General features: G+C 50.1%; 1 protein-coding gene across 1 annotated transcript in view; it reads left to right on the top strand.

Annotated features, from left to right (window-relative positions):
* tmem145 (transmembrane protein 145) overlaps nt 1-25,607 on the top strand; it is a 220,530-nt gene that overhangs the window by 95,282 nt on the left and 99,641 nt on the right. The window contains exons 7-10 of the mRNA XM_072470104.1: nt 429-500; nt 2,107-2,175; nt 3,965-4,045; nt 4,503-4,581. Coding sequence (XP_072326205.1) covers nt 429-500; nt 2,107-2,175; nt 3,965-4,045; nt 4,503-4,581 — 301 coding nt within the window. The remainder of the gene's footprint in view (nt 1-428; nt 501-2,106; nt 2,176-3,964; nt 4,046-4,502; nt 4,582-25,607) is intronic.

A 25,607-nucleotide genomic window follows, 5' to 3' on the forward strand; every position in this document is an offset into this window, starting at 1 on the left:
CCCCGTAATCCCACCTAACCTTTTGGACACCAAGGGGCAATTTAGCGTGTCCAATCCACCTAACCTGCATAACTTTGGACTGTGGGAGGAAACCGAAGCACCCGGAGGAACACTGGCAGAGTGTGCCAACTCCAGCCACCCAGGTCCTTGGCGCTGTGAGGCAGCAGTGCCAAACATTGTGCCACCGTGTCGCACTGTTCCACCAAAGAGTCAGCGGAAGTATAATGGACAGCCGAGCTGGTAGCTGTGCTGAGATTCCGTGAGACACTGGCTGTGGGCCAAGGCTTTGTGAAAGTGGTGGAGTGGGAAGGTGACAGATGATGAATTACTGTCTGCACGGGAAGGGAATCCTGATTCCACCGTCAGCTCCATCCAGTGGTCCATCCAGAAATTCTCTACCCGGACACCTTGTCTTTTCCTCTCCGCAGGGATCCTGGAGACGGACATCACTTTCCTGGTTATATTCATCCTCGTTTTCCTCATCTCCTGTTTCTTCGCATGTGAGCATTGCAGCCATCGTATGGCATCACAGGAATATCAGAACCTGGGAATGGGAGGATATCAGACCCTGGGAATGTGGGGGAGTGGCGAATATCGGATCTAGGCAATTTGGGGATATTGGATCCTGGGAATGTGATATCTGATTTGGGGAACATTGGGATATTGGATCCAGGTATCGCGGAGGATTATCAGATCCTGGAAATCTGGGAGGGGGTTGGGGTATCAGATCCTGTGATTGGGGGAATATCGGATCCTGAGACTGGGGGGGATATCGGATTCTGGGAATGTGGGGGTTATTCGATCCTGTGAATGTGGGAGCTTATCAGATTCTGGGAATGTCGAGGGGAGGGAAAATATGGGGGAGTGAATGTCAGATCCTAGGATTGCGGAGATATCAAATCCTGGGATTTGGGGGGAATATCAGATGCTGCGATTGGGGGGGGGGGCGGGGGGGATATCAGATCCTGCGAATGGAGGGGGGGGGATATCAGATCCTGGGAATATTGGGGGGGGGGGTGCGGGGTGGCAAGAGAGATACCGGTAACTAAGTATGGCGGGCATTTCAGATCTTAGGAATTTTGGGGGAGATGTTGGAGATACTGGCAATGTGGGGGGGATATTGGATCCTGGGGGTGAGGAAGGGGATATCGGACCTGGGAATGGCGAGAGGGATATTGGATCCTGGGATGGGGGATATTGGATCCTGGGAATGGGGGGGGGGATATTGAATCCTGGGGAGGGGGATATTGGATCCTGGGAATGGGGAGAGAGATATTGGATCCTAGGGAGGGGGATATTGGATCCTGGGAATGGGGAGGGGGATATTGGATCCTGGGGAGGGGGTATTGGATCCTGGGGATGGGGAGCGGGATATCGGATCCTGGGGATGGCGAGCGGGATATCGGATTCTGGGGATGGGGAGGGGGATATCGGACCCTGGGCATGGGGAGGGGGATATAGAATACTGGGGATGGGGAGGGGGATATCTGATCCTGGGGATGGGGAGCGGGATATCGGGTCCCTGGGGATGGGGAGCGGGATATCGGATCCTGGGGATGGGGAGGGGGATATCGGATCCTGGGGATGGGGAGCGGGATATCGGATCCTGGGGATGGGGAGGGGGATATCGGATCCTGGGGATGGGGAGCGGGATATCGGGTCCCTGGGGATGGGGAGCGGGATATCGGGTCCATGGAGATGGGGAGGGGGATATCGGGTCCCTGGGAACGGGGAGCAGGATATCGGATACTGGGGATGGGGGAGGGGGATATCGGATCCTGGGGATGGGAGGGGTATATCGGATCCGGGGGAGGGGGATATCGGATCCTGGGAATGATGGGATATCCTGGGAATGTGGGGGGGTATCAGAACCTGAAGTTGCCGGGGGGGGGGGGGGGGGAAAGAGTGATTTTTAGATCCTGGGTTTGGGGCAATATCGGATCCTGGGTTTATGGGTGATATCAGATGTGAACGTGAGGGATATCGGATGCTGGGAATGGGGCTGCGGGTGGTGAGGGATGTCAGGTATCGGGTGAGGAGTGGAGGAGGTGGTACTGGCCCCATTGTGTGTTTGAGTTTCTTACCCTTTCCTCTGTTCTTTTAAAGATTTGTTGAAATCTCGACTGCTCCTACACACCACGTACAAAATGTTCATGACAGCAGCAGGTGTGGAAGGTGAGTAATCGGAATCACACTGGGCTAACAACCATATACTGACCCTGTTCAGCACGCGGTGGGCCCAGCCGGAGACGCGCTGACCCCCCCCCCCCCCCCCCTGGGATGCGCTAAACCCCCCCACCCTCCCCCCGGGATGTGCTGACACCCCCCCGCCCCGGGATGTGCTGACCCTCCCACCCCGGGATGCGCTGACCCCCCTCCTCCCTCCCTGGGATGTGCTGACCCCTCCCCCCCCCCCCCCCCCCCCCCCCCGGATGCACTGACCCACCCCCCCCGGGAATGCGCAGACCCCCCCCCCCCGCCCCGGGATGCGTTGGCCCCCCGGGGATGCGCTGACCCCGCCCGAGAGGCGCTGACCCCGCCCGGGAGGCGCTGACCCCGCCCGGGAGGCGCTGACCCCGCCCGGGAGGCGCTGACCCCGCCCGGGAGGCGCTGACCCCGCCCGGGAGGCGCTGACCCCGCCCGGGAGGCGCTGACCCTGTATCTAACCCCGTGTTGTACCTGTCCTGGGAGTGTTTGATAGGGACAGTGCGGAGGGAGCTTTACTCTGTATCAAGCCCCGTGCTGTACCTGTCCTGGAATGTTTGATGGGGACAGTGTAGCGGGAGCTTTACTCTGTATCTAACCCCGTGTTGTACCTGTCCTGGGAGTGTTTGATGGGGACAGTGTAGAGGGAGCTTTACTCTGTATCTATCCCCGTGCTGTACCTGTCCTGGGAGTGTTTGATGGGGACAGTGTAGAGGGAGCTTTACTCTGTATCAAGCCCGTGCTGTACCTGTCCTGGGAGTGTTTGATGGGGACAGTGTAGAGGGAGCTTTACTCTGTATCTAACCCCATGCTGTCCCTGTCCTGGGAGTGTTTGATGGGGACAGTGTAGAGGGAGCTTTACTCTGTATCTAACCCCGTGCTGTACCCGTCCTGGGAGTGTTTGATGGAGACAATGTCGAGGGAGCTTTACTCTGTATCTAGCCCCGTGCTGTACCTGTCCTGGGAGTGTTTGATGGGGACAGTGTAGAGGGAGCTTCACTCTGTATCAAACCCTGTGCTGTACCTGTCCTGGGTGCGTTTGATGGGGACAGTGTAGAGGGAGGTTTACTCTGTATCTAACCCCGTGCTGTACCTGTCCTGGGAGTGTTTGATGGGGAGAGTGTAGAGGGAGCTTTAATCTGTATCTAACCCCGTGCTGTACCTGTCCTGGGAGTGTTTGATGGGGACAGTGTAGAGGGAGCTTTACTCTGTATCTAACCCCGTGTTGTACCTGTCCTGGGAGTGTTTGATGGGGACAGTGTATTGGGAGCTTTACTCTGTATCTAACCCCGTGCTGTACCTGTCCTGGGAGTGTTTGATGGGGGCAGTGTTGAGGGAGCTTTAATCTGTATTTAACACCATGCTGTACCTGTCCTGGGAGTGTTTGATGGGGACAGTGTAGATGGAGCTTTACTCTGTATCTAACCCCGTGCTGTACCTTTCCTGGGAGTGTTTGATGGGGACAGTGTAGAGGGAGCTTTACTCTGTATCTAACCCCGTGCTGTACCTGTCCTGGGAGTGTTTGATGGGGACAGTGTAGAGGGAGCTTTACTCTGTATCTAACCCCGTGCTGTACCTGTCCTGGGAGTGTTTGATGGGGACAGTGTAGAAGGAACTTCTGTGTGTATAGCTGTTGACTGTGTGCTCCAAGCAGGGTGAACTCCCTTCTCACTGTGACAGTGTGTTTGGGGGCAGGGTTGGAGGGCCTGGTTTGGGGCTGGGGTGGGTATGTCATGCTTTTCTGATTTTTGTCTTTCAGTCCTCAGTCTCGTGTTCTTCTGCCTATACTGGGGTCAGTATGCAAGAGATGGAGTTGGCAACTACGCAGTTAAGGTACTTGGTGAGTAAGTGCTGCAGATTGAGAGATGGGGTGAGTCTGTGGAGCTCTGTGAGTTGGAGAGATGGTGTGGGTCGTGTGGTGCAGCAGATGCGGGCTCGGAAATGGGGTGTGGAAGGAGGAGAAGGATAGTGCGCAGGGGTTAGGGGGATGAGCAGAGGTGGGGAAGTGATAGGGGTGGCAATAGGACAGTTGTGGAGTTAGTGGCAAGTGGAGGTGGGAGGGGCCGTGAGGGGAGGTGGGAGGGGCTGCCAGGGCAGGTGGGAGGAGCCGCCTGGGCATGGGTGGGGCAGTGGGCGGGGGACTGAAAGGGGAACGGGCCAGGGAGAGACCGGGTTATCACGGGAGAAGGGTTCACAGGTCATGACGGGTGTGGGCAGCACACATAAATTGAAGCTGGATGCTCCTGTCTTTTTCTCTCTCTCAATCTGATCTTCCTGTTCTCCCCACTCTCCCACAGCGAAGCTCCTCTTCTCACTCAGTTTCCTGATCTTCCTCCTGATGCTGATTCTGCTCGGGAAAGGATTCACCGTCACCAGGTTTGTAGCATCCACCCCCGCAGTAATCCTTGATCCCATTCCCCACGGCTGTCTGTTTAACCGGAGGGAGGGGAGTCCACCTCTCACTGCCTGCAGATGGCCCAAAGCGATACACAGACTGAAGTTACTTCCCTTCAGTCCTGGTTGTTGTGATGTTCCGCAAGAAATCAGAAGCAGCAACTTTTTAATGATCAGTTCACCTGATATGACGATGTTGGTTGGGGGATAATTTGAGCTCCCCCTATACTTGCGGCAGCTGGGCATGTTTAAACTCTAATTTAACAGGCAACAACTCTGACAGTGCAGCTCTCCCTCAGTAGTGACACTCTGACAGTGCAGTACTCCCTCAGTAGTAACACTCTGACAGTGCAGCACTCCCTCAGTACTGACCCTCTGACAGTGCAGCACTCCCTCAGTACTGACCCTCTGACAGTGCAGTACTCCCTCAGTACTGACCCTCTGACAGTGCAGCACTCCCTCAGTACTGACCCTCTGACAGTGCAGTACTCCCTCAGTAGTAACACTCTGACAGTGCAGCACTCCCTCAGTACTGACCCTCTGACAGTGCAGCACTCCCTCAGTACTGACCCTCTGACAGTGCAGCTCTCCCTCAGTACTGACCCTCTGACAGTGCAGCTCTCCCTCAGTACTGACCCTCTGACAGTGCAGCACTCCCTCAGTACTCATCCTCTGACAGTGCAGCACTCCCTCAGTACTAACCCTCTGACAATGCAGCACTCCCTCAGTATTGACCCTCTGTCAATGCAGCACTCCCTCAGTACTGACCCTCTGACAGTGCAGCACTCCCTCAGTACTCATCCTCTGACAGTGCAGCACTCCCTCTACTGACCCTCTGACAGTGCAGCACTTCCTCAGTACTGACCCTCTGACAATGCAGCTCTCCCTCAGTATTGACCCTCTGACAGTGCAGCACTTCCTCGGTACTGACCCTCTGACAGTGCAGCACTCCCCCAGTACTGACCCTCTGACAGTGCAGTACTCCCTCAGTAGTGACACTCTGACAGTGCAGCACTCCCTCAGTACTGACCCTCTGACAGTGCAGCTCTCCCTCAGTACTGACCCTCTGACAGTGCAGCACTCCCTCAGTACTCATCCTCTGACAGTGCAGCACTCCCTCAGTACTGACCCTCTGACAATGCAGCACACCCTCAGTACTGACCCTCTGACAATGCAGCACTCCCTCAGTACTGACCCTCTGACAGTGCAGGACTCCCTCAGTACTCATCCTCTGACAGTGCAGCACTCCCTCTACTGACCCTCTGACAGTGCAGCACGTCCTCAGTACTGACCCTCTGACAATGCAGCACTCCCTCAGTATTGACCCCGTGACAGTGCAGCACTCCCTCTACTGACCCTCTGACAGTGCAGCACTTCCTCAGTACTGACCCTTTGACAGTGCAGCACTTCCTCAGTACTGACCCTCTGACAATGCAGCACACCCTCAGTACTCATCCTCTGACAGTGCAGCACTCCCTCGGTACTGACCCTCTGACAGTGCAGCACTCTCTCACTACTGACCCTCTAACAGTGAAGCACTCCCTCAGTACTGAACCTCTGACAGTGCAGCACTCCCTCAGTACTGACCCTCTGACAGTGCAGTACTCCCTCAGTACTGACCCTCTGACAATGCAGTACTCCCTCAGCACTCATCCTCTGACAGTGCAGCGTTCCCTCAGCACAGGCCCTCTGACAGTGCAGCACTCCCTCAGTACTGACCCTCTGATAGTGCAGCACTTCTCAGTACTGACCCTCTGTCAGTGCAGCACTCGCTAAGTACTGACCCTCTGACAGTGCAGCACTCCCCCAGTACTGACCCTCTGACAGTGCAGTACTCCCTCAGTAGTGACACTCTGACAGTGCAGCACTCCCTCAGTACTGACCCTCTGTCAGTGCAGCTCTCCCTCAGTACTGACCCTCTGACAGTGCAGCACTCCCTCAGTACTCATCCTCTGACAGTGCAGCACTCCCTCAGTACTGACCCTCTGACAATGCAGCACACCCTCAGTACTGACCCTCTGACAATGCAGCACTCCCTCAGTACTGACCCTCTGACAGTGCAGCACTCCCTCAGTACTCATCCTCTGACAGTGCAGCACTCCCTCTACTGACCCTCTGACAGTGCAGCACTTCCTCAGTACTGACCCTCTGACAATGCAGCACACCCTCAGTACTCATCCTCTGACAGTGCAGCACTCCCTCGGTACTGACCCTCTGACAGTGCAGCACTCTCTCACTACTGACCCTCTAACAGTGCAGCACTCCGTCAGTACTGACCCTCTGACAGTGCAGCACTCCCTCAGTACTGACCCTCTGACAGTGCAGTACTCCCTCAGTACTGACCCTCTGACAATGCAGCACTCCCTCAGCACTCATCCTCTGACAGTGCAGCGTTCCCTCAGCACAGACCCTCTGATAGTGCAGCACTCCCTCAGTACTGACCCTCTGTCAGTGCAGCACTCGCTAAGTACTGACCCTCTGACAGTGCAGCACTCCCTCTACTGACCCTCTGACAGTGCAGCACTCCCTCAGTACTGACCCTCTGACAGTGCAGCACTCCCTCTACTGACCCTCTGACAGTGCAGCACTCCCTCTACTGACCCTTTGACAGTGCAGCACTCCCTCAGTGCTGACTCTCTGACAGTGCAGCACTTCCTCAGTACTGACCCTCTGACAGTGCAGCACTCCCTCAGTGCTGACCCTCTGACAGTGCAGCACTCCCTCAGCACTGACCCTCTGACAGTGCAGCACTCCCTCAGTGCTGACACTCTGACAGTGCAATGCTCCCTCAGTACTCATCCTCTGACAGTGCAGCCCTCCCTCAGTACTGACCCTCTGACAGTGCAGCCCTCCCTCAGTACTGACCCTCTGACAGTGCAGCACTCCCTCAGTACTCATCCTCTGACAGTGCAGCACTCCCTCAGTACTGACCCTCTGACAGTGCAGCACTCCCTCTACTGACCCTCTGACAGTGCAGCACTCCCTCAGTACTGACCCTCTGACAGTGCAGCACTCCCTCAGTACTCATCCTCTGACAGTGCAGCACTCCCTCTACTGACCCTCTGACAGTGCAGCACGTCCTCAGTACTGACCCTCTGACAATGCAGCACTCCCTCAGTATTGACCCCGTGACAGTGCAGCACTTCCTCAGTACTGACCCTTTGACAGTGCAGCACTTCCTCAGTACTGACCCTCTGACAATGCAGCACACCCTCAGTACTCATCCTCTGACAGTGCAGCACTCCCTCGGTACTGACCCTCTGACAGTGCAGCACTCTCTCACTACTGACCCTCTAACAGTGCAGCACTCCGTCAGTACTGACCCTCTGACAGTGCAGCACTCCCTCAGTACTGACCCTCTGACAGTGCAGCACTCCCTCAGCACTCATCCTCTGACAGTGCAGCGTTCCCTCAGCACAGACCCTCTGATAGTGCAGCACTCCCTCAGTACTGACCCTCTGTCAGTGCAGCACTCGCTAAGTACTGACCCTCTGACAGTGCAGCACTCCCTCAGTACTCATCCTCTGACAGTGCAGCACTCCCTCAGTACTGACCCTCTGACAGTGCAGCACTCCCTCTACTGACCCTCTGACAGTGCAGCACTCCCTCAGTACTGACCCTCTGACAGTGCAGCACTCCCTCTACTGACCCTCTGACAGTGCAGCACTCCCTCTACTGACCCTTTGACAGTGCAGCACTCCCTCAGTGCTGACTCTCTGACAGTGCAGCACTTCCTCAGTACTGACCCTCTGACAGTGCAGCACTCCCTCAGTGCTGACCCTCTGACAGTGCAGCACTCCCTCAGCACTGACCCTCTGACAGTGCAGCACTCCCTCAGTGCTGACACTCTGACAGTGCAGCACTCCCTCAGCACTGACCCTCTGACAGTGCAGCACTCCCTCGGTGCTGACACTCTGACAGTGCAATGCTCCCTCAGTACTGACTCTCTGACAGTGCAGCCCTCCCTCAGTACTGACCCTCTGACAGTGCAGCACTCCCTCTACTGACCCTCTGACAGTGCAGCACTCCCTCAGTACTGACCCTCTGACAGTGCAGCACTCCCTCTACTGACCCTCTGACAGTGCAGCACTCCCTCTACTGACCCTTTGACAGTGCAGCACTCCCTCAGTGCTGACTCTCTGACAGTGCAGCACTTCCTCAGTACTGACCCTCTGACAGTGCAGCACTCCCTCAGTGCTGACCCTCTGACAGTGCAGCACTCCCTCAGCACTGACCCTCTGACAGTGCAGCACTCCCTCAGTGCTGACACTCTGACAGTGCAGCACTCCCTCAGCACTGACCCTCTGACAGTGCAGCACTCCCTCAGTGCTGACACTCTGACAGTGCAGCCCTCCCTCAGCACAGACCCTCTGATAGTGCAGCACTCCCTCAGTACTGACCCTCTGTCAGTGCAGCACTCCCTCTACTGACCCTCTGACAGTGCAGCACTCCCTCAGTACTGACCCTCTGACAGTGCAGCACTCCCTCTACTGACCCTCTGACAGTGCAGCACTCCCTCTACTGACCCTCTGACAGTGCAGCACTCCCTCAGTACTGACCCTCTGACAGTGCAGCACTCCCTCTACTGACCCTCTGACAGTGCAGCACTCCCTCTACTGACCCTTTGACAGTGCAGCACTCCCTCAGTGCTGACTCTCTGACAGTGCAGCACTCCCTCAGTGCTGACCCTCTGACAGTGCAGCACTCCCTCAGCACTGACCCTCTGACAGTGCAGCACTCCCTCAGTGCTGACACTCTGACAGTGCAATGCTCCCTCAGTACTCATCCTCTGACAGTGCAGCCCTCCCTCAGTACTGACCCTCTGACAGTGCAGCCCTCCCTCAGTACTGACCCTCTGACAGTGCAGCACTCCCTCAGTACTCATCCTCTGACAGTGCAGCACTCCCTCAGTACTGACCCTCTGACAGTGCAGCACTCCCTCTACTGACCCTCTGACAGTGCAGCACTCCCTCAGTACTGACCCTCTGACAGTGCAGCACTCCCTCAGTACTCATCCTCTGACAGTGCAGCACTCCCTCTACTGACCCTCTGACAGTGCAGCACGTCCTCAGTACTGACCCTCTGACAATGCAGCACTCCCTCAGTATTGACCCCGTGACAGTGCAGCACTTCCTCAGTACTGACCCTTTGACAGTGCAGCACTTCCTCAGTACTGACCCTCTGACAATGCAGCACACCCTCAGTACTCATCCTCTGACAGTGCAGCACTCCCTCGGTACTGACCCTCTGACAGTGCAGCACTCTCTCACTACTGACCCTCTAACAGTGCAGCACTCCGTCAGTACTGACCCTCTGACAGTGCAGCACTCCCTCAGTACTGACCCTCTGACAGTGCAGCACTCCCTCAGCACTCATCCTCTGACAGTGCAGCGTTCCCTCAGCACAGACCCTCTGATAGTGCAGCACTCCCTCAGTACTGACCCTCTGTCAGTGCAGCACTCGCTAAGTACTGACCCTCTGACAGTGCAGCACTCCCTCAGTACTCATCCTCTGACAGTGCAGCACTCCCTCAGTACTGACCCTCTGACAGTGCAGCACTCCCTCTACTGACCCTCTGACAGTGCAGCACTCCCTCAGTACTGACCCTCTGACAGTGCCGCACTCCCTCTACTGACCCTCTGACAGTGCAGCACTCCCTCTACTGACCCTTTGACAGTGCAGCACTCCCTCAGTGCTGACTCTCTGACAGTGCAGCACTTCCTCAGTACTGACCCTCTGACAGTGCAGCACTCCCTCAGTGCTGACCCTCTGACAGTGCAGCACTCCCTCAGCACTGACCCTCTGACAGTGCAGCACTCCCTCAGTGCTGACACTCTGACAGTGCAGCACTCCCTCAGCACTGACCCTCTGACAGTGCAGCACTCCCTCGGTGCTGACACTCTGACAGTGCAATGCTCCCTCAGTACTGACTCTCTGACAGTGCAGCCCTCCCTCAGTACTGACCCTCTGACAGTGCAGCACTCCCTCTACTGACCCTCTGACAGTGCAGCACTCCCTCAGTACTGACCCTCTGACAGTGCAGCACTCCCTCTACTGACCCTCTGACAGTGCAGCACTCCCTCTACTGACCCTTTGACAGTGCAGCACTCCCTCAGTGCTGACTCTCTGACAGTGCAGCACTTCCTCAGTACTGACCCTCTGACAGTGCAGCACTCCCTCAGTGCTGACCCTCTGACAGTGCAGCACTCCCTCAGCACTGACCCTCTGACAGTGCAGCACTCCCTCAGTGCTGACACTCTGACAGTGCAGCACTCCCTCAGCACTGACCCTCTGACAGTGCAGCACTCCCTCAGTGCTGACACTCTGACAGTGCAGCCCTCCCTCAGTACTGACCCTCTGACAGTGCAGCACTCCCTCAGTACTCATCCTCTGACAGTGCAGCACTCCCTCAGTACTGACCCTCTGACAGTGCAGCACTCCCTCTACTGACCCTCTGACAGTGCAGCACTCCCTCAGTACTGACCCTCTGACAGTGCAGCACTCCCTCTACTGACCCTCTGACAGTGCAGCACTCCCTCTACTGACCCTTTGACAGTGCAGCACTCCCTCAGTGCTGACCCTCTGACAGTGCAGCACTCCCTCAGTGCTGACCCTCTGACAGTGCAGCACTCCCTCAGCACTGACCCTCTGACAGTGCAGCACTCCCTCAGTGCTGACCCTCTGACAGTGCAATGCTCCCTCAGTACTGACTCTCTGACAGTGCAGCCCTCCCTGAGTACTGACTCTCTGACAGTGCAGCCCTCCCTCAGTACTGACCCTCTGACAGTGCAGCCCTCCCTCAGTACTGAGCCTCTGACAGTGCAGCACTCTGTCATTACTGACCCTCTGACAGTGCAGCACTCCCTCAGTACTGACCCTCTGACAGTGCAGCACTCCCTCAGCACTGACCCTCTGACAGTGCAGCACTCCCTCAGTACTGACCCTCTGACGGTGCAGCCCTCCCTCAGTACTGACCCTCTGACTGTGCAGCACTCCCTCTACTGACCCTCTGACAGTGCAGCGCTCCCTCAGTCCTGCACTGAAATTGGGCTTTGTATTTTGTCTCTTTAATGCAACAAAGTTAACTGATGGGGTGAAAGGTCGGAGGAGCTTTACAATAGTGCTGAAACTCTGTGTCTGTGCTCTTAATACTTTGAAATTCTTTATGATGTTAATGGAGAGGTGTTTTTAGAACCCCAAAATATATCATGGAGTTCAACCAACCTCCCCCTTTAATGGATATCTTGCTTTTCCTAGCACATGACTTGTTCACTAGGTGTGGGATTACAATTATGGACACGTGGGTTTTTAAACACAAAATAATGTTTATTCTATGAACTCAACTTAACCTTTTAAATAAACATTGGATCACTTAACACCCCTTACTTCAAAGATAACCACAAAAATTTTACAACTCTAAATAATCCTTCAGTTATTCCTTTCAACATCCAAGAGAGACTTAACACCTTTAAACAGAAACACATCAAGTTAAAGGCTTTACTAATATGAGTTTAAATCACCCAAATGATCCAGAGATAGTCTTTCATGGCAGAGATCTCAGCAAATCCAGCTCACTGCAAAACACAGACACTCCCCAAGCTCTTTTCCTCAAAACTGAAACTTCAAAATGGCTGAACTGAGCTCAGCTCCACCCACTCTCTGACATCACTGTTTTCTTAAAGGTACATTGCTTACACATCCATTTTTTAAAGGTGCTCTTACATGACACATCCCCCCCCAAGAAAAAAGACCCATCAACTTCAAGATGGTTTCGACTTCCGGTGACGTGGGCGAGCAGGGCGGCCGCAATAACAGGAGCTCCCGCCGGTGGCTGCGATTCATGGCGATTTAGGGAAATCCCCGAGTCCTCACACGCTCTCCAACTATCGTGGGCCTTTGGGGCCGCCATGAGCAGCCAGCGGGGCCGGTTTAAAAACCGGCGAAGAACTCCGCGCGGGTGTCGGGCGGCGGGGGCTGAGGCGCCGAGCCCGGCAGGTCAGAGCAGCGGGGACGGAGCTACGAGGAGGCCGAGGGTGCCCCACGTCGGATGGCTCCCACCTAGAAAGAAGGTTGAAGCCTGGTCCCAGGTGAATGTAGAGGAGAAAGAAAGAAGATTTAAGGAAGTTTGGTGAAAGTTTTTTTTTCAAAAAAGAAGAATGTCAGATTGATGAAGGGCAGGAGGGTGAAGGGGGCGAGAGCAGAAAGGAAAGAAGGTAAAAAACAATAAGCCTCTAAAGGATGCGAAGAGCAGAGTCGAAGAAAGGAGGAAACGCGGGTTCGCCGCCGAAGGAGAAGACGAGCAAAAGCAAAAGTGTTGACAGGATGGCGGAAGCCGAACTGCAAGGCGGGCCCGCACTATTTACGGTGGAGAAGATGACCGAGGTGATGGTGGTGGAGCTGGAAAAACGTTTGGTGAGGCACATGGAGGTCCTGAGGAAAGAGATGGCGGTCGTGTTGAGGTCATTGTTGGAGGAGACAATCGGCCCGATGAGGGTGGAGGTGGCAAAGGCATTGGCCGAGGTGAGAGAGCAGGGCAAGAAGATGAAGGAGGTGGAGGAGGCCGTGACACAACACAACGACCAGGTTACCTCGATGGGGGACGAGCTGTGGAGGGTGGTGGAGGTTAACAGAGGACTCCGAGCAAAGCTGGAAGACTTGGAAAACCGCTCAAGGCGGCACAATTTGAGAATTGTGGGCTTGCCCGAAGGGACAGAGGGCCCAAGGCCAACGCAATACTTCGCTAAGACGTTGGCGGAGCTGATGGGGGAGGGTGAGAGCCCCACCCTGTACGAGCTAGACCGAGCTCATCGGTCATTAAGGCCGAAGCCCAAAGTGAACGAGCCGCCAAGGGCAGTAATTATCTGCTTCCATAAGTTTTGCATGAAGGAGAAAGTATTAAGCTGGGCGAAGCAGGAGCGTGAGGTGCTGTGGGATTGTACTGCGGTTCGGACCTACCAGGACTGGACGGTGGAGTTGGCAAAAAGACGAGCGGCGTTTGGCCGAGTGAAGGCGGCTTTGTACAAGAAGGGGGTGCGATTTGGTGTGGTGTACCCGGCGAAGTTGAGAGTAACATATAAAGCCAAAGACTTTTATTTTGAGACAGCGGAGGCAGCTGAGACGTTCGTGAGGGCAGAAGGCTTGGGACAGACGTGAAGAGCGGAACTGGAAGAGAGACTGTGGACTGTGTTTGAGCGGCTGGAAAATGTACAAATGTTACAACTTTCTTTTTACTTATTTGTATTGAAATTTACTTCTCTTTGCATTGTTACAGAGTTCAAGTTAATGGCGTTCTGTGTTGCGACGGTTAAATGTTATGTTCGTGAATTGAAGGGGTTGGATTGTTGGGTTTGTTTTGGTGTTTCTTTCTCTGGGACTGGGTGGAAGGGGGCGAGAGGTATTGGTGGAGGGGGGAGCCACCCGCGCTAGCTAACGAAAGTCAGTTAGTGAACGGGGGTGAGGTGAGAGGAGGGCTGCGGACATTGGAGCCTGGATAGCCGGCTTCAATGGGCCTACAAGGCGAGCAAGAGGGGGTGGAGGGAGGGATGTTGGGGGATGTTTTTGTAGGGGGGGGGTCTTGGGAGGGGGGGAAGAGGTTCGATGTTAACAATGGACAGGGGCGGGTCAGGCGTATGGGGCAGGGCCCGGTGGTATGGTGATAGTGGATAAGAAAGGTGGGGGGGGAGGGGGGGTGAGAGACCCCCAGTAAGGATAGTCACGTGGAACGTGAGAGGGCTAGGAGGTCCGGTCAAGAGGTCAAGGGTGCTTGCGCACATCTTAAAAGTTTGAAAGCCGATGTTGCAATGCTGCAGGAGACTCACTTGAGAGTGAAGGACCAGGTGAGACTTAAAAAGGGCTGGGTTAGTCAGGCGTTTCACTCTGGATTTGATGGAAGGGCTCGAGGGGTAGCGGTGCTGGTCAGCAAAAGGGTACGCTTCCAGATGGAGAAGTGGTGGCAGATCAGAGGGGTAGATATGTGATTGTGACAGGGGCACTGGAGGGGAGATTAGTGGCGCTGTTAAGTGTATACGGTCCCAATTGGGACGATGTGGGATTCGTGAGGAAGGTGTTTGGGGCTATTCCCAACTTGGACACACATGAGCTGATTTGGGGGGGGGGACTGGAACTTGGTGCAGGAGCCAAGGTTGGACAGATCACGGCCGCGCTCTCTGGTCCCATCAGTGGGGGCAAAGGCACTGGCTGGGCTAATGGTGGAAATGGGTGGGGTGGACCCTTGGAGGTTCCTGCACCCAAGGGAACGGGAGTATTAGTTTTTCTCAGCGGTCCATAAGGTATACTCGCGGATCGACTTTTTTGTGGTGGGGAAGGCTTTGCTGGCTGGAGTCAAGGGGTCGGAATACTCTGCAATTGCAGTGTCAGATCACGCTCCACATTGGGTGGATATGGTGCTAGAGAAGGGGGCAGCGCAGAGACCGGGGTGGAAACTGGATGTGGGGCTTTTGGGGAACGAAATGTTCTGTGAGAAAATTGAAAAGGTAATTAAGGAATATGTAGGTTTCAATTTTACGGGTGAGGTGTCGAAGGCAGTCGTCTGGGAGGCTCTAAAGGCGGTGGTGAGAGGTGAGGTAATTTTGTTTAAGGCCAGGGTGGATAAAGAGGAGAGGTTGGAGCGGCAGAGGGTAATAGATAAGATAGATGAGAGCCACTCGGGGGAGACCATGAGATGCAGGAATTTCTAGATGGGTTGGAGTACCCGAGGTTAGGGAAGGGGGACAGGGCTACATTAGAAGGAGCAATAGTGGAGCAGGAGATAAAGGATGTGATTGGGAGGATGCAGTCGGGGAAGGTGGCAGGGCCGGATGGGTTTCCGGTGGAATAGTATAAAAAATTTAAGGATAGGTTGGCACCCCTGATGGTGCGGATGTTTGAGGAGGCGATAGGGAAGGGGGTGTTGCCGCAAACCTTGGGGCAGGCATCGATTTCCCTGTTACTAAAAAAAGATAAGGATCCGACGGAGTGTGGGTCGTATCGGCCCATATCACTTCTGAATGTGGACGTAAAAGTGTTGGCGAAGGTACTGGCGGGTAGGCTGGAGGAGTGCCTCCCGAAGGTGATAGGGGAGGATCAGACGGGGTTCGTGAAAGGGAGGCAGCTGTTTTCGAACATTAGGAGGGTTTTGAACGTTGTTATGGCACCGGCGGAAAGAAAGGAAACAGAGGTAGTTGTGGCATTGGACGCCGAGAAGGCGTTTGATCGGGTAGAATGGGGGTACCTGATGGCAGTGCTGGAGCGGTTTGGGATTGGACCAAGGTTTGTGAACTGGGTAAAGCTATTATATAAGGAACCGAAGGCGAGTGTCCGCACAAATAATATCAGTTCGAAATACTTTTCTCTCCACCGTGGGACGAGACAGGGATGTCCTATGTCCCCCCTGCTGTTTGCACTTGCGATTGAGCCGTTGGCCATCGCATTGAGAAGTTCGGGAGCATGGAAAGGAATAGTGTGGGGGGGGAATAGAGCATAGGGTGTCCTTATATGCCGACGATTTGCTGCTGTATGTGTCGGAGCCGAGTGCGTTGATAGGAGGAATATTGGAGCTACTGCGGGTATTTGGGTCTTTCTCGGGGTACAAGTTGAACCTGGACAAGAGTGAGTACTTTGTGGTGTCTCGGCCGGGGGTGGGGGCAGGGGTGGGGGGGGGCTGCCATTCCGTAGAGCAGGGTCTCATTTTAGGTATCTGGGGGTGCAGGTTGCCCGGGAGTGGGGGAGGCTTCGCAGGTACAACATCACTAGTTTGGTGGGGAGAGTGAAAGCCGATCTGGCAAGGTGGGACGGCCTTCCTCTGTCACTGGCGGGTCGGGTACAGGCGGTTAAAATGAATGTGTTGCCGTGATTCCTGTTTATTTTGCAATGCCTACCGATTTTCCTGCCAAAGTCTTTTTTCAGGGAGATTGAGGGAAGCATTACCTCATTCATATGGGGAGGGAAGGTGGCCAGAGTGAGAAAGGTGCTGCTACAGAGGGGAAGGCAGGCAGGGGGTTTGGGTTTCCCGAACCTGTTGTACTACTACTGGGCAGCGAATGTGGAGAAAGTGCGGAGCTGGGTCAGAGGGATGGATTCCCAGTGGGTCAGAATGGAGGAGAGTTTGTGCAGGCGGTCGGGATTGAAAGCACTAGCAACAGCGCCGCTCCCGATAGCCCCGGGGAAATATTCAGGCAGTCCGGTAATAATAGCTTCATTGAAAATCTGGAGGCAGTTTCGCCAACACTTCGGGTTGGGTTTAGGGTCAAGGGAAATGCCGATTCGGGGGAACCACAGATTTGAGCCAGGGAGGTGGGATGGAAGTTTTCGGAAATGGGAAGAGAAGGGGATTAAGACGCTAAAAGATTTGTTTCTTGGGGGTCGGTTTGCAGGATTGAGGGAGCTGGAAGCGAAGTATGGGCTAGAGCAGGGAGAATTGTTTAGATACATGCAGGTTCGGGATTTTGCCAGGAAGGAGATGCAGAGTTTCCCGGGGGAGTCAGCATCCATATTTCTGGAGGAGGTGTTGACGACAAGGGGACTGGAGAAGGGGGCAGTGTCCGGTGTACGGAACTATTTTGGAAGAGGATAAGGCACCACTGGAAGGGATCAAAGCAAAGTGGGAGGGAGAGGTTATAGAGGAGGGGGTCTGGTGTGAGGTGCTCCGGAGAGTGAATGCCTCCACCTCATGTGCGAGGTTGGGGCTGATACAGCTGAAGGTAGTATATAGAGCACACCTCACGAGGGCGAGGATGAGCCGATTTTTTGAAGGAGTAGAGGATGTGTGTGAGCGTTGCGGGGGGGGGGGGGTGAATCACGTTCCTAAGTTTTGGTCCTGTCCAAAGCTAGGGGAGTACTGGAAGGAGGTGTTTAGGGTAATTTCCAAGGTGGTGCATGTGAAACTGGAACCGGGTCCCCAGGAGGCCATATTCGGGGTGTCGGACCAGCCAGGGTTGGAAACGGGTGCGGAGGTAGATGTTGTAGCCTTCACCTCGTTGATCGCCCGAAGGCGGATCCTGCTGGGATGGAGAGCAGCCTCTCCACCCAGTGCCCTGGCGTGGCGGGGGGACCTGTTGGAATACTTGACCCTTGAGAAGGTTAAGTTCGAACTGAGGGGAAGCTCGGAGGGGTTCTGCAAGTCATGGGCACTATTTATTATGCACTTTCAAGAACTGGATAACATCGAACATTAGTTGGGGGGGGTGTTTGGGTGGGTGGGGTGGGGGGAGGGGGGCTGTGTAGATTAAGGGTGACTACGGGTAATCCCTGATTCCTTTTTGTCATTTGTTTATGTAAACATGCGGGCTGATGTTTGGGGGTTGGTGGGCGGATGGGATCGTTGTTATTATGGGGACTGACATATCTTGCTGATTATTGTTTATTGTAAATGTGGGAGAAAATGTGAAAAAGGAGGAGAATAAAAATATTTTTAAAAAAAACTTCAAGATGGTTTCATTTTTCACTTTTGCACCATCCACTAAGAAATGCACACAGTAAAAAATACTTTTTTGTTTCACAAACAAAAACAGCACACGCAAACAGGCATAATAATATAGTCCATTTTTCTTTGTTCTTCTTCCTCCAACCGAAATCCTTCTCGATTGACAGTCTCTTTGAACAAGAAAGTCTCTGCATGATCCATCCATTCCTCTACTCCTCGCCATTTCTCTTTAGAATCAGATACTTTAGTTCAATCTGACCACAGAATCCCTTGCAATTCTCCAATACAGAAGCATTGGTGATCACAGCTTTCAGGCAGTCAAATGCCTGTTGAAAGTCCGCTGTCCATTGAAATTTTTTACGCTTCTTTAGCAAGTCCATCAGTAGAGTAATCATGCCTCAAAACTTTTGCACAAAGGGTCGATCAACTTCATTCATGTTAAGAGATCGCATTGCCTCCCTTCGTCTTGAGGGTATCAGAAACTCCTCAAGGAAAGTGATTCGGGCTTCTCCAAATTCACTTTTGGCTAGGGTCATCACCAAACCTGCCGCCTGAAGTCGATCGAAGAACTCTATACGATGGTTTAAATGTTCTTTCCGTGTCTGGAATTGGGAAATAAAAGCAGATTGTCCCACTTTCTCAATGCAATCCTTCAAACGTGGGAAAGGATAAGAGTCTGTTCTTGTAACTGCATTCACCTTTCGATAGTCCACACACAACCGTTGGGTACCGTCTGGTTTAGGTACCATCACTATGGGTGAGCTCCATTGGCTGCAACCCACTTCAATTATGCCATTCTTCAGCATACTCTCAATCTCTCTGTTAGCCTGTGCCAATTTTAAAGGGTTAAGTCTATATGGATGTTGTTTGATAGGAACAGCATTTCCCACATCTACATCATGCATACCCATTTTAGTACTTCCCAATTTATCTCTACAAACTTGCCCATGTGATATCAATAACTCTTTCATCAGTTCGTTTTTCCTCTGGAAGGTAACTTAACAATTCATCCCAATTTTTAAGAACATCCTGATTTTCCAATTTAATTTGAGGTATGTCAAATTCACAGTCATCTGGATTTGGTTCGTCACTTTGAGTTCGAATCATTAAAACCTCCTTTTTCTCTCCTTCCCTTTCAAAGTACCTTTTAAGCATATTCACATGACACACTCGGTGAGTTTTCCTTCTATCTGGTGCTTTTACCACATAATTCACCTCACTTAATTTCCTTTCAATCTGATACGGTCCACAAAACCTAGCTTTTAAAGGCTCACCTACCACTGGTAACAACACTAAAACTTTATCCTCACTGGCAAAACTACGAACTTTGGATTTCTTGTCCGCTACCCATTTCATCATATTTTGTGCAACTTTCAAATGTTGTCTAGCCAATTCACCTGCTCTATTTAATCGTTCCCTAAAATTTGACATGTAATCCAATAGTGTAATTTCCAATTTCTCACCCACCAATTTTTCTTTAATCAATTTAAGAGGTCCTCTTACCTCATGACCAAAAATTAGTTCAAAAGGACTAAATTTGGTAGACTCATTAGGTGCATCCCTAATTGGAAACAATATGAATGGGATTCCTTTATCCCAATCTTCTGGATAATCTTGAAAATACGCCCTCAACATTGTCTTTAATGTCTGATGCTTCCTTTCTAACGGTCCCTGCGATTCTGGATGGTACGCAGTTGATTTAAATTGTTTTATTCCTAAGCTATCCATAACTACTTTGAATAACTTTGAAGTAAAATTTGTTCCTTGATCCGTTTGAATTTCTGTGGGTAGTCCATATCTAGTAAAGAATTTAAGTAACTCCTCCACAATCCTTTTAGCTGTAATATTACGTACTGGAATGGCCTCTGGAAGCCTACCAGACTCATCCATTATAGTCAAAAGATATTGATTCCCATTTTTTGTTTTAGGAAGTGGTCCTACACAATCAATTAGGACCCTCGTAAAAGGTTCCTCAAATGTTGGAATGGGTATTAAGGGCACTGGTGTTATCACTGCTTGAGGTTTCCCTATAACTTGTGTTATGGGCGAGGTGTTTTCAGAACCCCAAAATGTATCATGGAGTTCAACCAACGTCCCCCTTTAATATATTTGCTGCTTTTCCTAGCACATGGCTTGTTCCCTAGGGGTGGGATTACAATGATGGACACATGGGTTTTTAAACACAAAACAATGTTTATAACATGAACTCAACATCTTAAATAAACATTGTTTCTCTTAACACCCCTTACTTCAAAGATAACTCAGAAAATATTGCAACAGTAAATAATTCCTCAAAATGTTCATTCAAACTTCCAAGAGACTTAACACCTTTAAACAGAATCACATCAGGTTAAAGGCTTTCCTATTATGAGTTTAATCACCCAAATGATCCAGAGATAGCCTTTCATGGCAGAGATCCAGCTCACTGCAAACACAGGCACTCACAAGCTCTTATCAAACTGCAAAACTACAGCTCTCTGGAAACACACAGACACACACAAGCTGCTTTTCCAAACTGAAACTTGCAAAATGGCTGACCTGAGCTCAGCCCCACCTACTCTCTGACATCACTGTTTTCTTAAAGGTACATTGCTTAAACATCCATGTCTTAAAGGTACTCTCACATGACACCTCCCCCCAAGAAAAACAAAATAAACCATCAACTTCAAGATGGTTTCATTTTTCACTTTTGCACTATCCACTAAGAAATGCACACAGTAAATATACATTTTCATTTAAAGAAAACAACACACGCAAACAGGTATAATAATATAGTCCATTTTTCTTTGTTCTTCTTCCTCCAACTGAAAACCTCAATTGATCACATTCGTGACAAAGCATCGGCTGTCACATTTTCCGGTCCTGCCACATGTACTATTTTTATATAAAATGGCTGTAACAATAAACTCCAGCGAAACAGCCTTGCATTGTTATTCCGGAATCGCTCCAAAAACGTCAACGGATTATGATCAGTATATATAATGGTGTCAGATGGATTGCTGGCCACGTAAATGTGAAAATGTTGCAAAGCCAGCACCAAACTCAAAGTCTCCTTCTCAATCGTCGAATACTTTTTCTGGTGAGAATTCAATTTCTTTGAAAAATAACCAACAGGCAGCTCTAGCCCTTCGTCGTCGTCTTGTAGAAGAACCACACCTACGCCCACATCGCTCGCATCAACCGCCACTTTGAATGGTTTGGTATAATTTGGGATGGCTAACACAGCAGCAGTGGTTAACACAGCCTTCAGGCCGTCAAATGCCTGTTGACACGCCACTGTCCACTGGAATTTGTTACGCTTCTTGAGCAAGTCCGTCACTGGAGCGACCACACTGCTAACATTTGGCACAAATTTACGGTAAAATCCACTCATACCAAGAAATCGCATTATTTCCGGTCGTGTCGAGGGTATCGGAAACTCCCCAATGACTTTTGTTTTCACATCCTGTGGGACCAGTCGCCCTGTCCAATTGTATGGCCAAGGAAAGTGACTTGGGCTTTTCCTAATTCGCGTTTGGCTAGTTTTATCACCAAACCCGCCTCCTGAAGTCGATCGAATAACTCCATCAGATGTTTTAGCTGTTCTTTCCATGTCTGGCTGAAAACTACCAGATCGTCGATGTATACCGCACAATTGGGTAATCCTGAAACGACTTTGTTAGTTAACCGTTGAAATGTTGCTGGGGTGTTTTTCATGCCAAATGGCATAACTTTGAACTGGTATATCCCATCTGGAGTCACAAAAGCTGAAATCTCCTTCGCCCTTTCAGATAAAGGTACTTGCCAGTAACCTTTCAGTAAATCCAATTTGGAAATAAAAGCGGATTGTCCCACTTTCTCAATGCGATCCTCCAAACGTGGGATAGGATAAGAGTCCGTTCTTGTAACTGTATTCACCTTTCGATAGTCCACACACAACCGTTGGGTACCGTCTGGTTTAGGTACCATCACTATGGGTGAGCTCCATTGGCTGCAACCCACTTCAATTATGCCATTCTTCAGCATACTCTCAATCTCTCTCTGTTAACCTGTGCCAATTTTAAAGGATTAAGTCTATATGGATGTTGTTTGATAGGAACAGCATTTCCCACATCTACATCATGTATAGCCATTTTAGTACTTCCCAATTTATCTCTACAGACTTGCCCATTTGATATCAATAACTCTTTCAGGTCAGTTCGTTTTTCCTCTGGAAGGTAACTTAACAATTCATCCCAATTTTTAAGAACATATTCATTTTCCAATTTAATATGAGGTATGTCAAATTCACAGTCATCTGGATTTGGTTCGTCACTTTGAGTTCGAATCATTAAAACCTCCTTTTTCTCTCCTTCCCTTTCAAAGTACCTTTTAAGCATATTCACATGACACACTCGGTGAGTTTTCCTTCTATCTGGTGTTTTTACCACATAATTCACCTCACTTAATTCCTTTCAATCTGATACGGTCCACAAAACCTAGCTTTTAAAGGCTCACCTACCACTGGTAACAACACTAAAACTTTATCCCCACTGGCAAAACTACAAACTTTGGATTTCTTGTCTGCTACCCGTTTCATCACATTTTGTGCAACTTTCAAACGTTGTCTAGCCAATTCACCTGCTCTATTTAATCGTTCCCTAAAATTTGACACGTAATCTAATAGTGTAATTTCCGATTTCTCACCCACCAATTTTTCCTTAATCAATTTAAGAGGTCCTCTTACCTCATGACCAAAAATTAGTTCAAAAGAACTAAATTTGGTACACTCATTAGGTGCATCCCTAATTACAAACATTACGAATGGGATTCCTTTATCCCAATCCTCTGGATAATCTTGACAATATGCCCTCAACATTGTCTTTAATGTCTGATGCCACCTTTTTAACGCTCCCTGCGATTCTGGATGGTACGCAGTTGATTTAAATTGTTTTATTCCTAAGCTATCCATAACTTCTTTGAATAACTTTGAAGTAAAATTCGATCCTTGATCCGATTGAATTCCTGTAGGTAGTCCATATCTAGTAAAGAATTTAAGTAACTCCTCCACAATCCTTTTAGCTGTAATATTACAAACTGGAATGGCCTCTGGAAACCTAGTAGACACATCCATTCCAGTCAAAAGATATTGATTCCCACTTTTTTGTTTTAGGAAGCGGTCCTACACAATCGATTAGGACCCTTGTAAAAGGTTCCTCAAATGCTGGAATGGGTATTAAGGGCGCTGGTTTTATCACTGCTTGAGGTTTCCCTATCACTTGACATGTGTGACATGATTGACAAAATTTAACTACATCTTTATGTAGTCCAGGCCAATAAAAATGTTTCTGGATTTTAGCTTGAGTTTTTCCTATTCCCAAATGACCTCCCACTGGTACCTCATGTGCAACTCACAACACCTTCTTTCTATACCCTACCGGCAATACTACTTGATGAACTTCTGCCCACTTTTCATCCGCCTGCATTTGTACAGGTCTCCGTTTTCTCATCAAGACATCATTTTTACGGTAATAACACTCTGGTATATTCTCAGATTCCTCTTCCGTATATGCTTTCTGATATATCCGTTTTATTTCTACATCTTTCTGTTGTAACTTCACCAGTTTTCCTGAACTTAAAATATCCGCCTCATCCTCCACCTGTTCTTGTTCTTTTTCAACCATCTGATCAAAAATAGTTTCTGATAATTGCACTTCAACTCCATCTTCACACTTTGATTTCTCCTCTTGTCTTAACCTGTGACTTTGCGATTTTGTTACTACACTATCCGGAAAAATCCCAGGATATTCGTCCTTCAACACTTCAGTTGACTAATTTTCCACTGGCTTATCAACCACAGTAGGCATCACTCCCACCTGCGATCCAGCTATATCATTACCCAAGATAAACTGTATCCCTGGGTGAGATAGTTTATCTATTACTCCTACTACCACTTCTCCACTCTTCACTGGACTTTCCAACCTTACCTTATATAATGGAACGCTACTCCTCACACCCTGAATTCCACATATCACCACCTTTTCTGGGAACATTCTTCCCAAACTACATAATTCCTCATCTCTTACCATTAAAGATTGACTAGCCCCTGTATCTCTTAAAATTGTGACTTCTTTACCTGCTCCTCCTGATACACTAGTAAACTTTACCCACACAAGAAAATTCTTTAAAGATGTCTGGCACCTTCTTAACAATTACTTGTTGAACAGGCTGTACAATTATTTGTACCTCCTTCGCTTCCCTTGGGCTTTCCTTTACCACTCCAACAAATCCCACTGTCTCATCCTGCGTTACCACATCAGCCTTTCCAGTGCTTTTCTTCAACCACCGACACTGTGACTTTACATGGCCTAGTTTATTACAGTGAAAACATTTGAAACTTTTCATTTCTTTTCCATCCTCCTAGATGTCTTTTTTAATCTGAGGTACACTCTTGTTATGGGTGAGGCATTTCAGAACCCCAAAATGTATCATGGAGTTCAACCAACCTCTCCCTTTAATGGATTTGTTGCTTTTCCGAGCACACGGCTTTTTCTCTTGGTGTGGGATTACAATTATGGACACGTGGGTTTTTTAACACAAAACATGTTTTATTCCATGAACTCAACTTAACATCTTAAATAAAAATTGGATCTCTTAACACCCCTTACTTCAAAGATAACTCAGAAAATATTGCAACAGTAAATAATTCCTTAAAATGTTCCTTCAAACTTCCAAGAGACTTAACACCTTAAACAAAATCACATCAGGTTAACGGTTTTACTATTATGAGTTTAAATCACCCAAATGATCCAGAGATGGTCTTTTATGGCAGACATCACAGCAAATCCAGCTCACTGCAAAACACAGACACTCACAAGCTCTTTTCAAACTAACTGCAGCTCTCTGGAAACACACAGACACACACCAGCTCTTTTTCAAAACTGAATCTAAAAACCTGCAAAATGGCTGACTCTCTGAAATCACTGCTTTCTTAAAGGTACATTGCTTTAATATCCTTGTCTTAAAGGTACTGTCATGCAAGAGTGTCTTTAAGAACTGGATGTTTAAGCAATGTACCTTTGAGAAAACAGTGATGTCAGAGAGTGGGTGGGGCTGAGGTCAGGTGAGACATTTTGCAGTTTAGCTTTGCAGGTTTTTAATTTCAGTTTAAAAAGCAGTGGGTGGGTGTCTGTGTGTGTCCAGAGAGCTACAAGAAGAAAGCAAGGTGCTGGAGCTGAAATCAACCAAGCTAATATATCTCTGCCATTCTACAGAAAATATATATATCTTTTAACCTGATATGATACTGTTTAAAGGTGTTAAGTCTCTTGGATGTTTGAAGGAACATTTTAAGGAAGTATTTACTGTTGCAATATTTTCTGAGTTATCTTTGAAGTAAGGGGTGTTAAGAGATCCAATGTTTATTTAAGATGTACCCTCACATGACATTCTCTTTATTGTCTCCCATCAGATAAATCTTTATCTTTACCACTTGAGTAGTTCTCATGTCCCCAGTTTCTATCCCTCACCGGCTGAAACTGATGTTGGAAACCAATCTTTGATATATGAACTAATTCATAATCATCTGCCATTTCCACTGCTAAACTCGCAGTTTTAACCCTCTGTTCTT

This window comes from Scyliorhinus torazame, chromosome 12 (assembly GCF_047496885.1).
Source record: "Scyliorhinus torazame isolate Kashiwa2021f chromosome 12, sScyTor2.1, whole genome shotgun sequence".
NCBI lineage: Eukaryota > Metazoa > Chordata > Chondrichthyes > Carcharhiniformes > Scyliorhinidae > Scyliorhinus > Scyliorhinus torazame.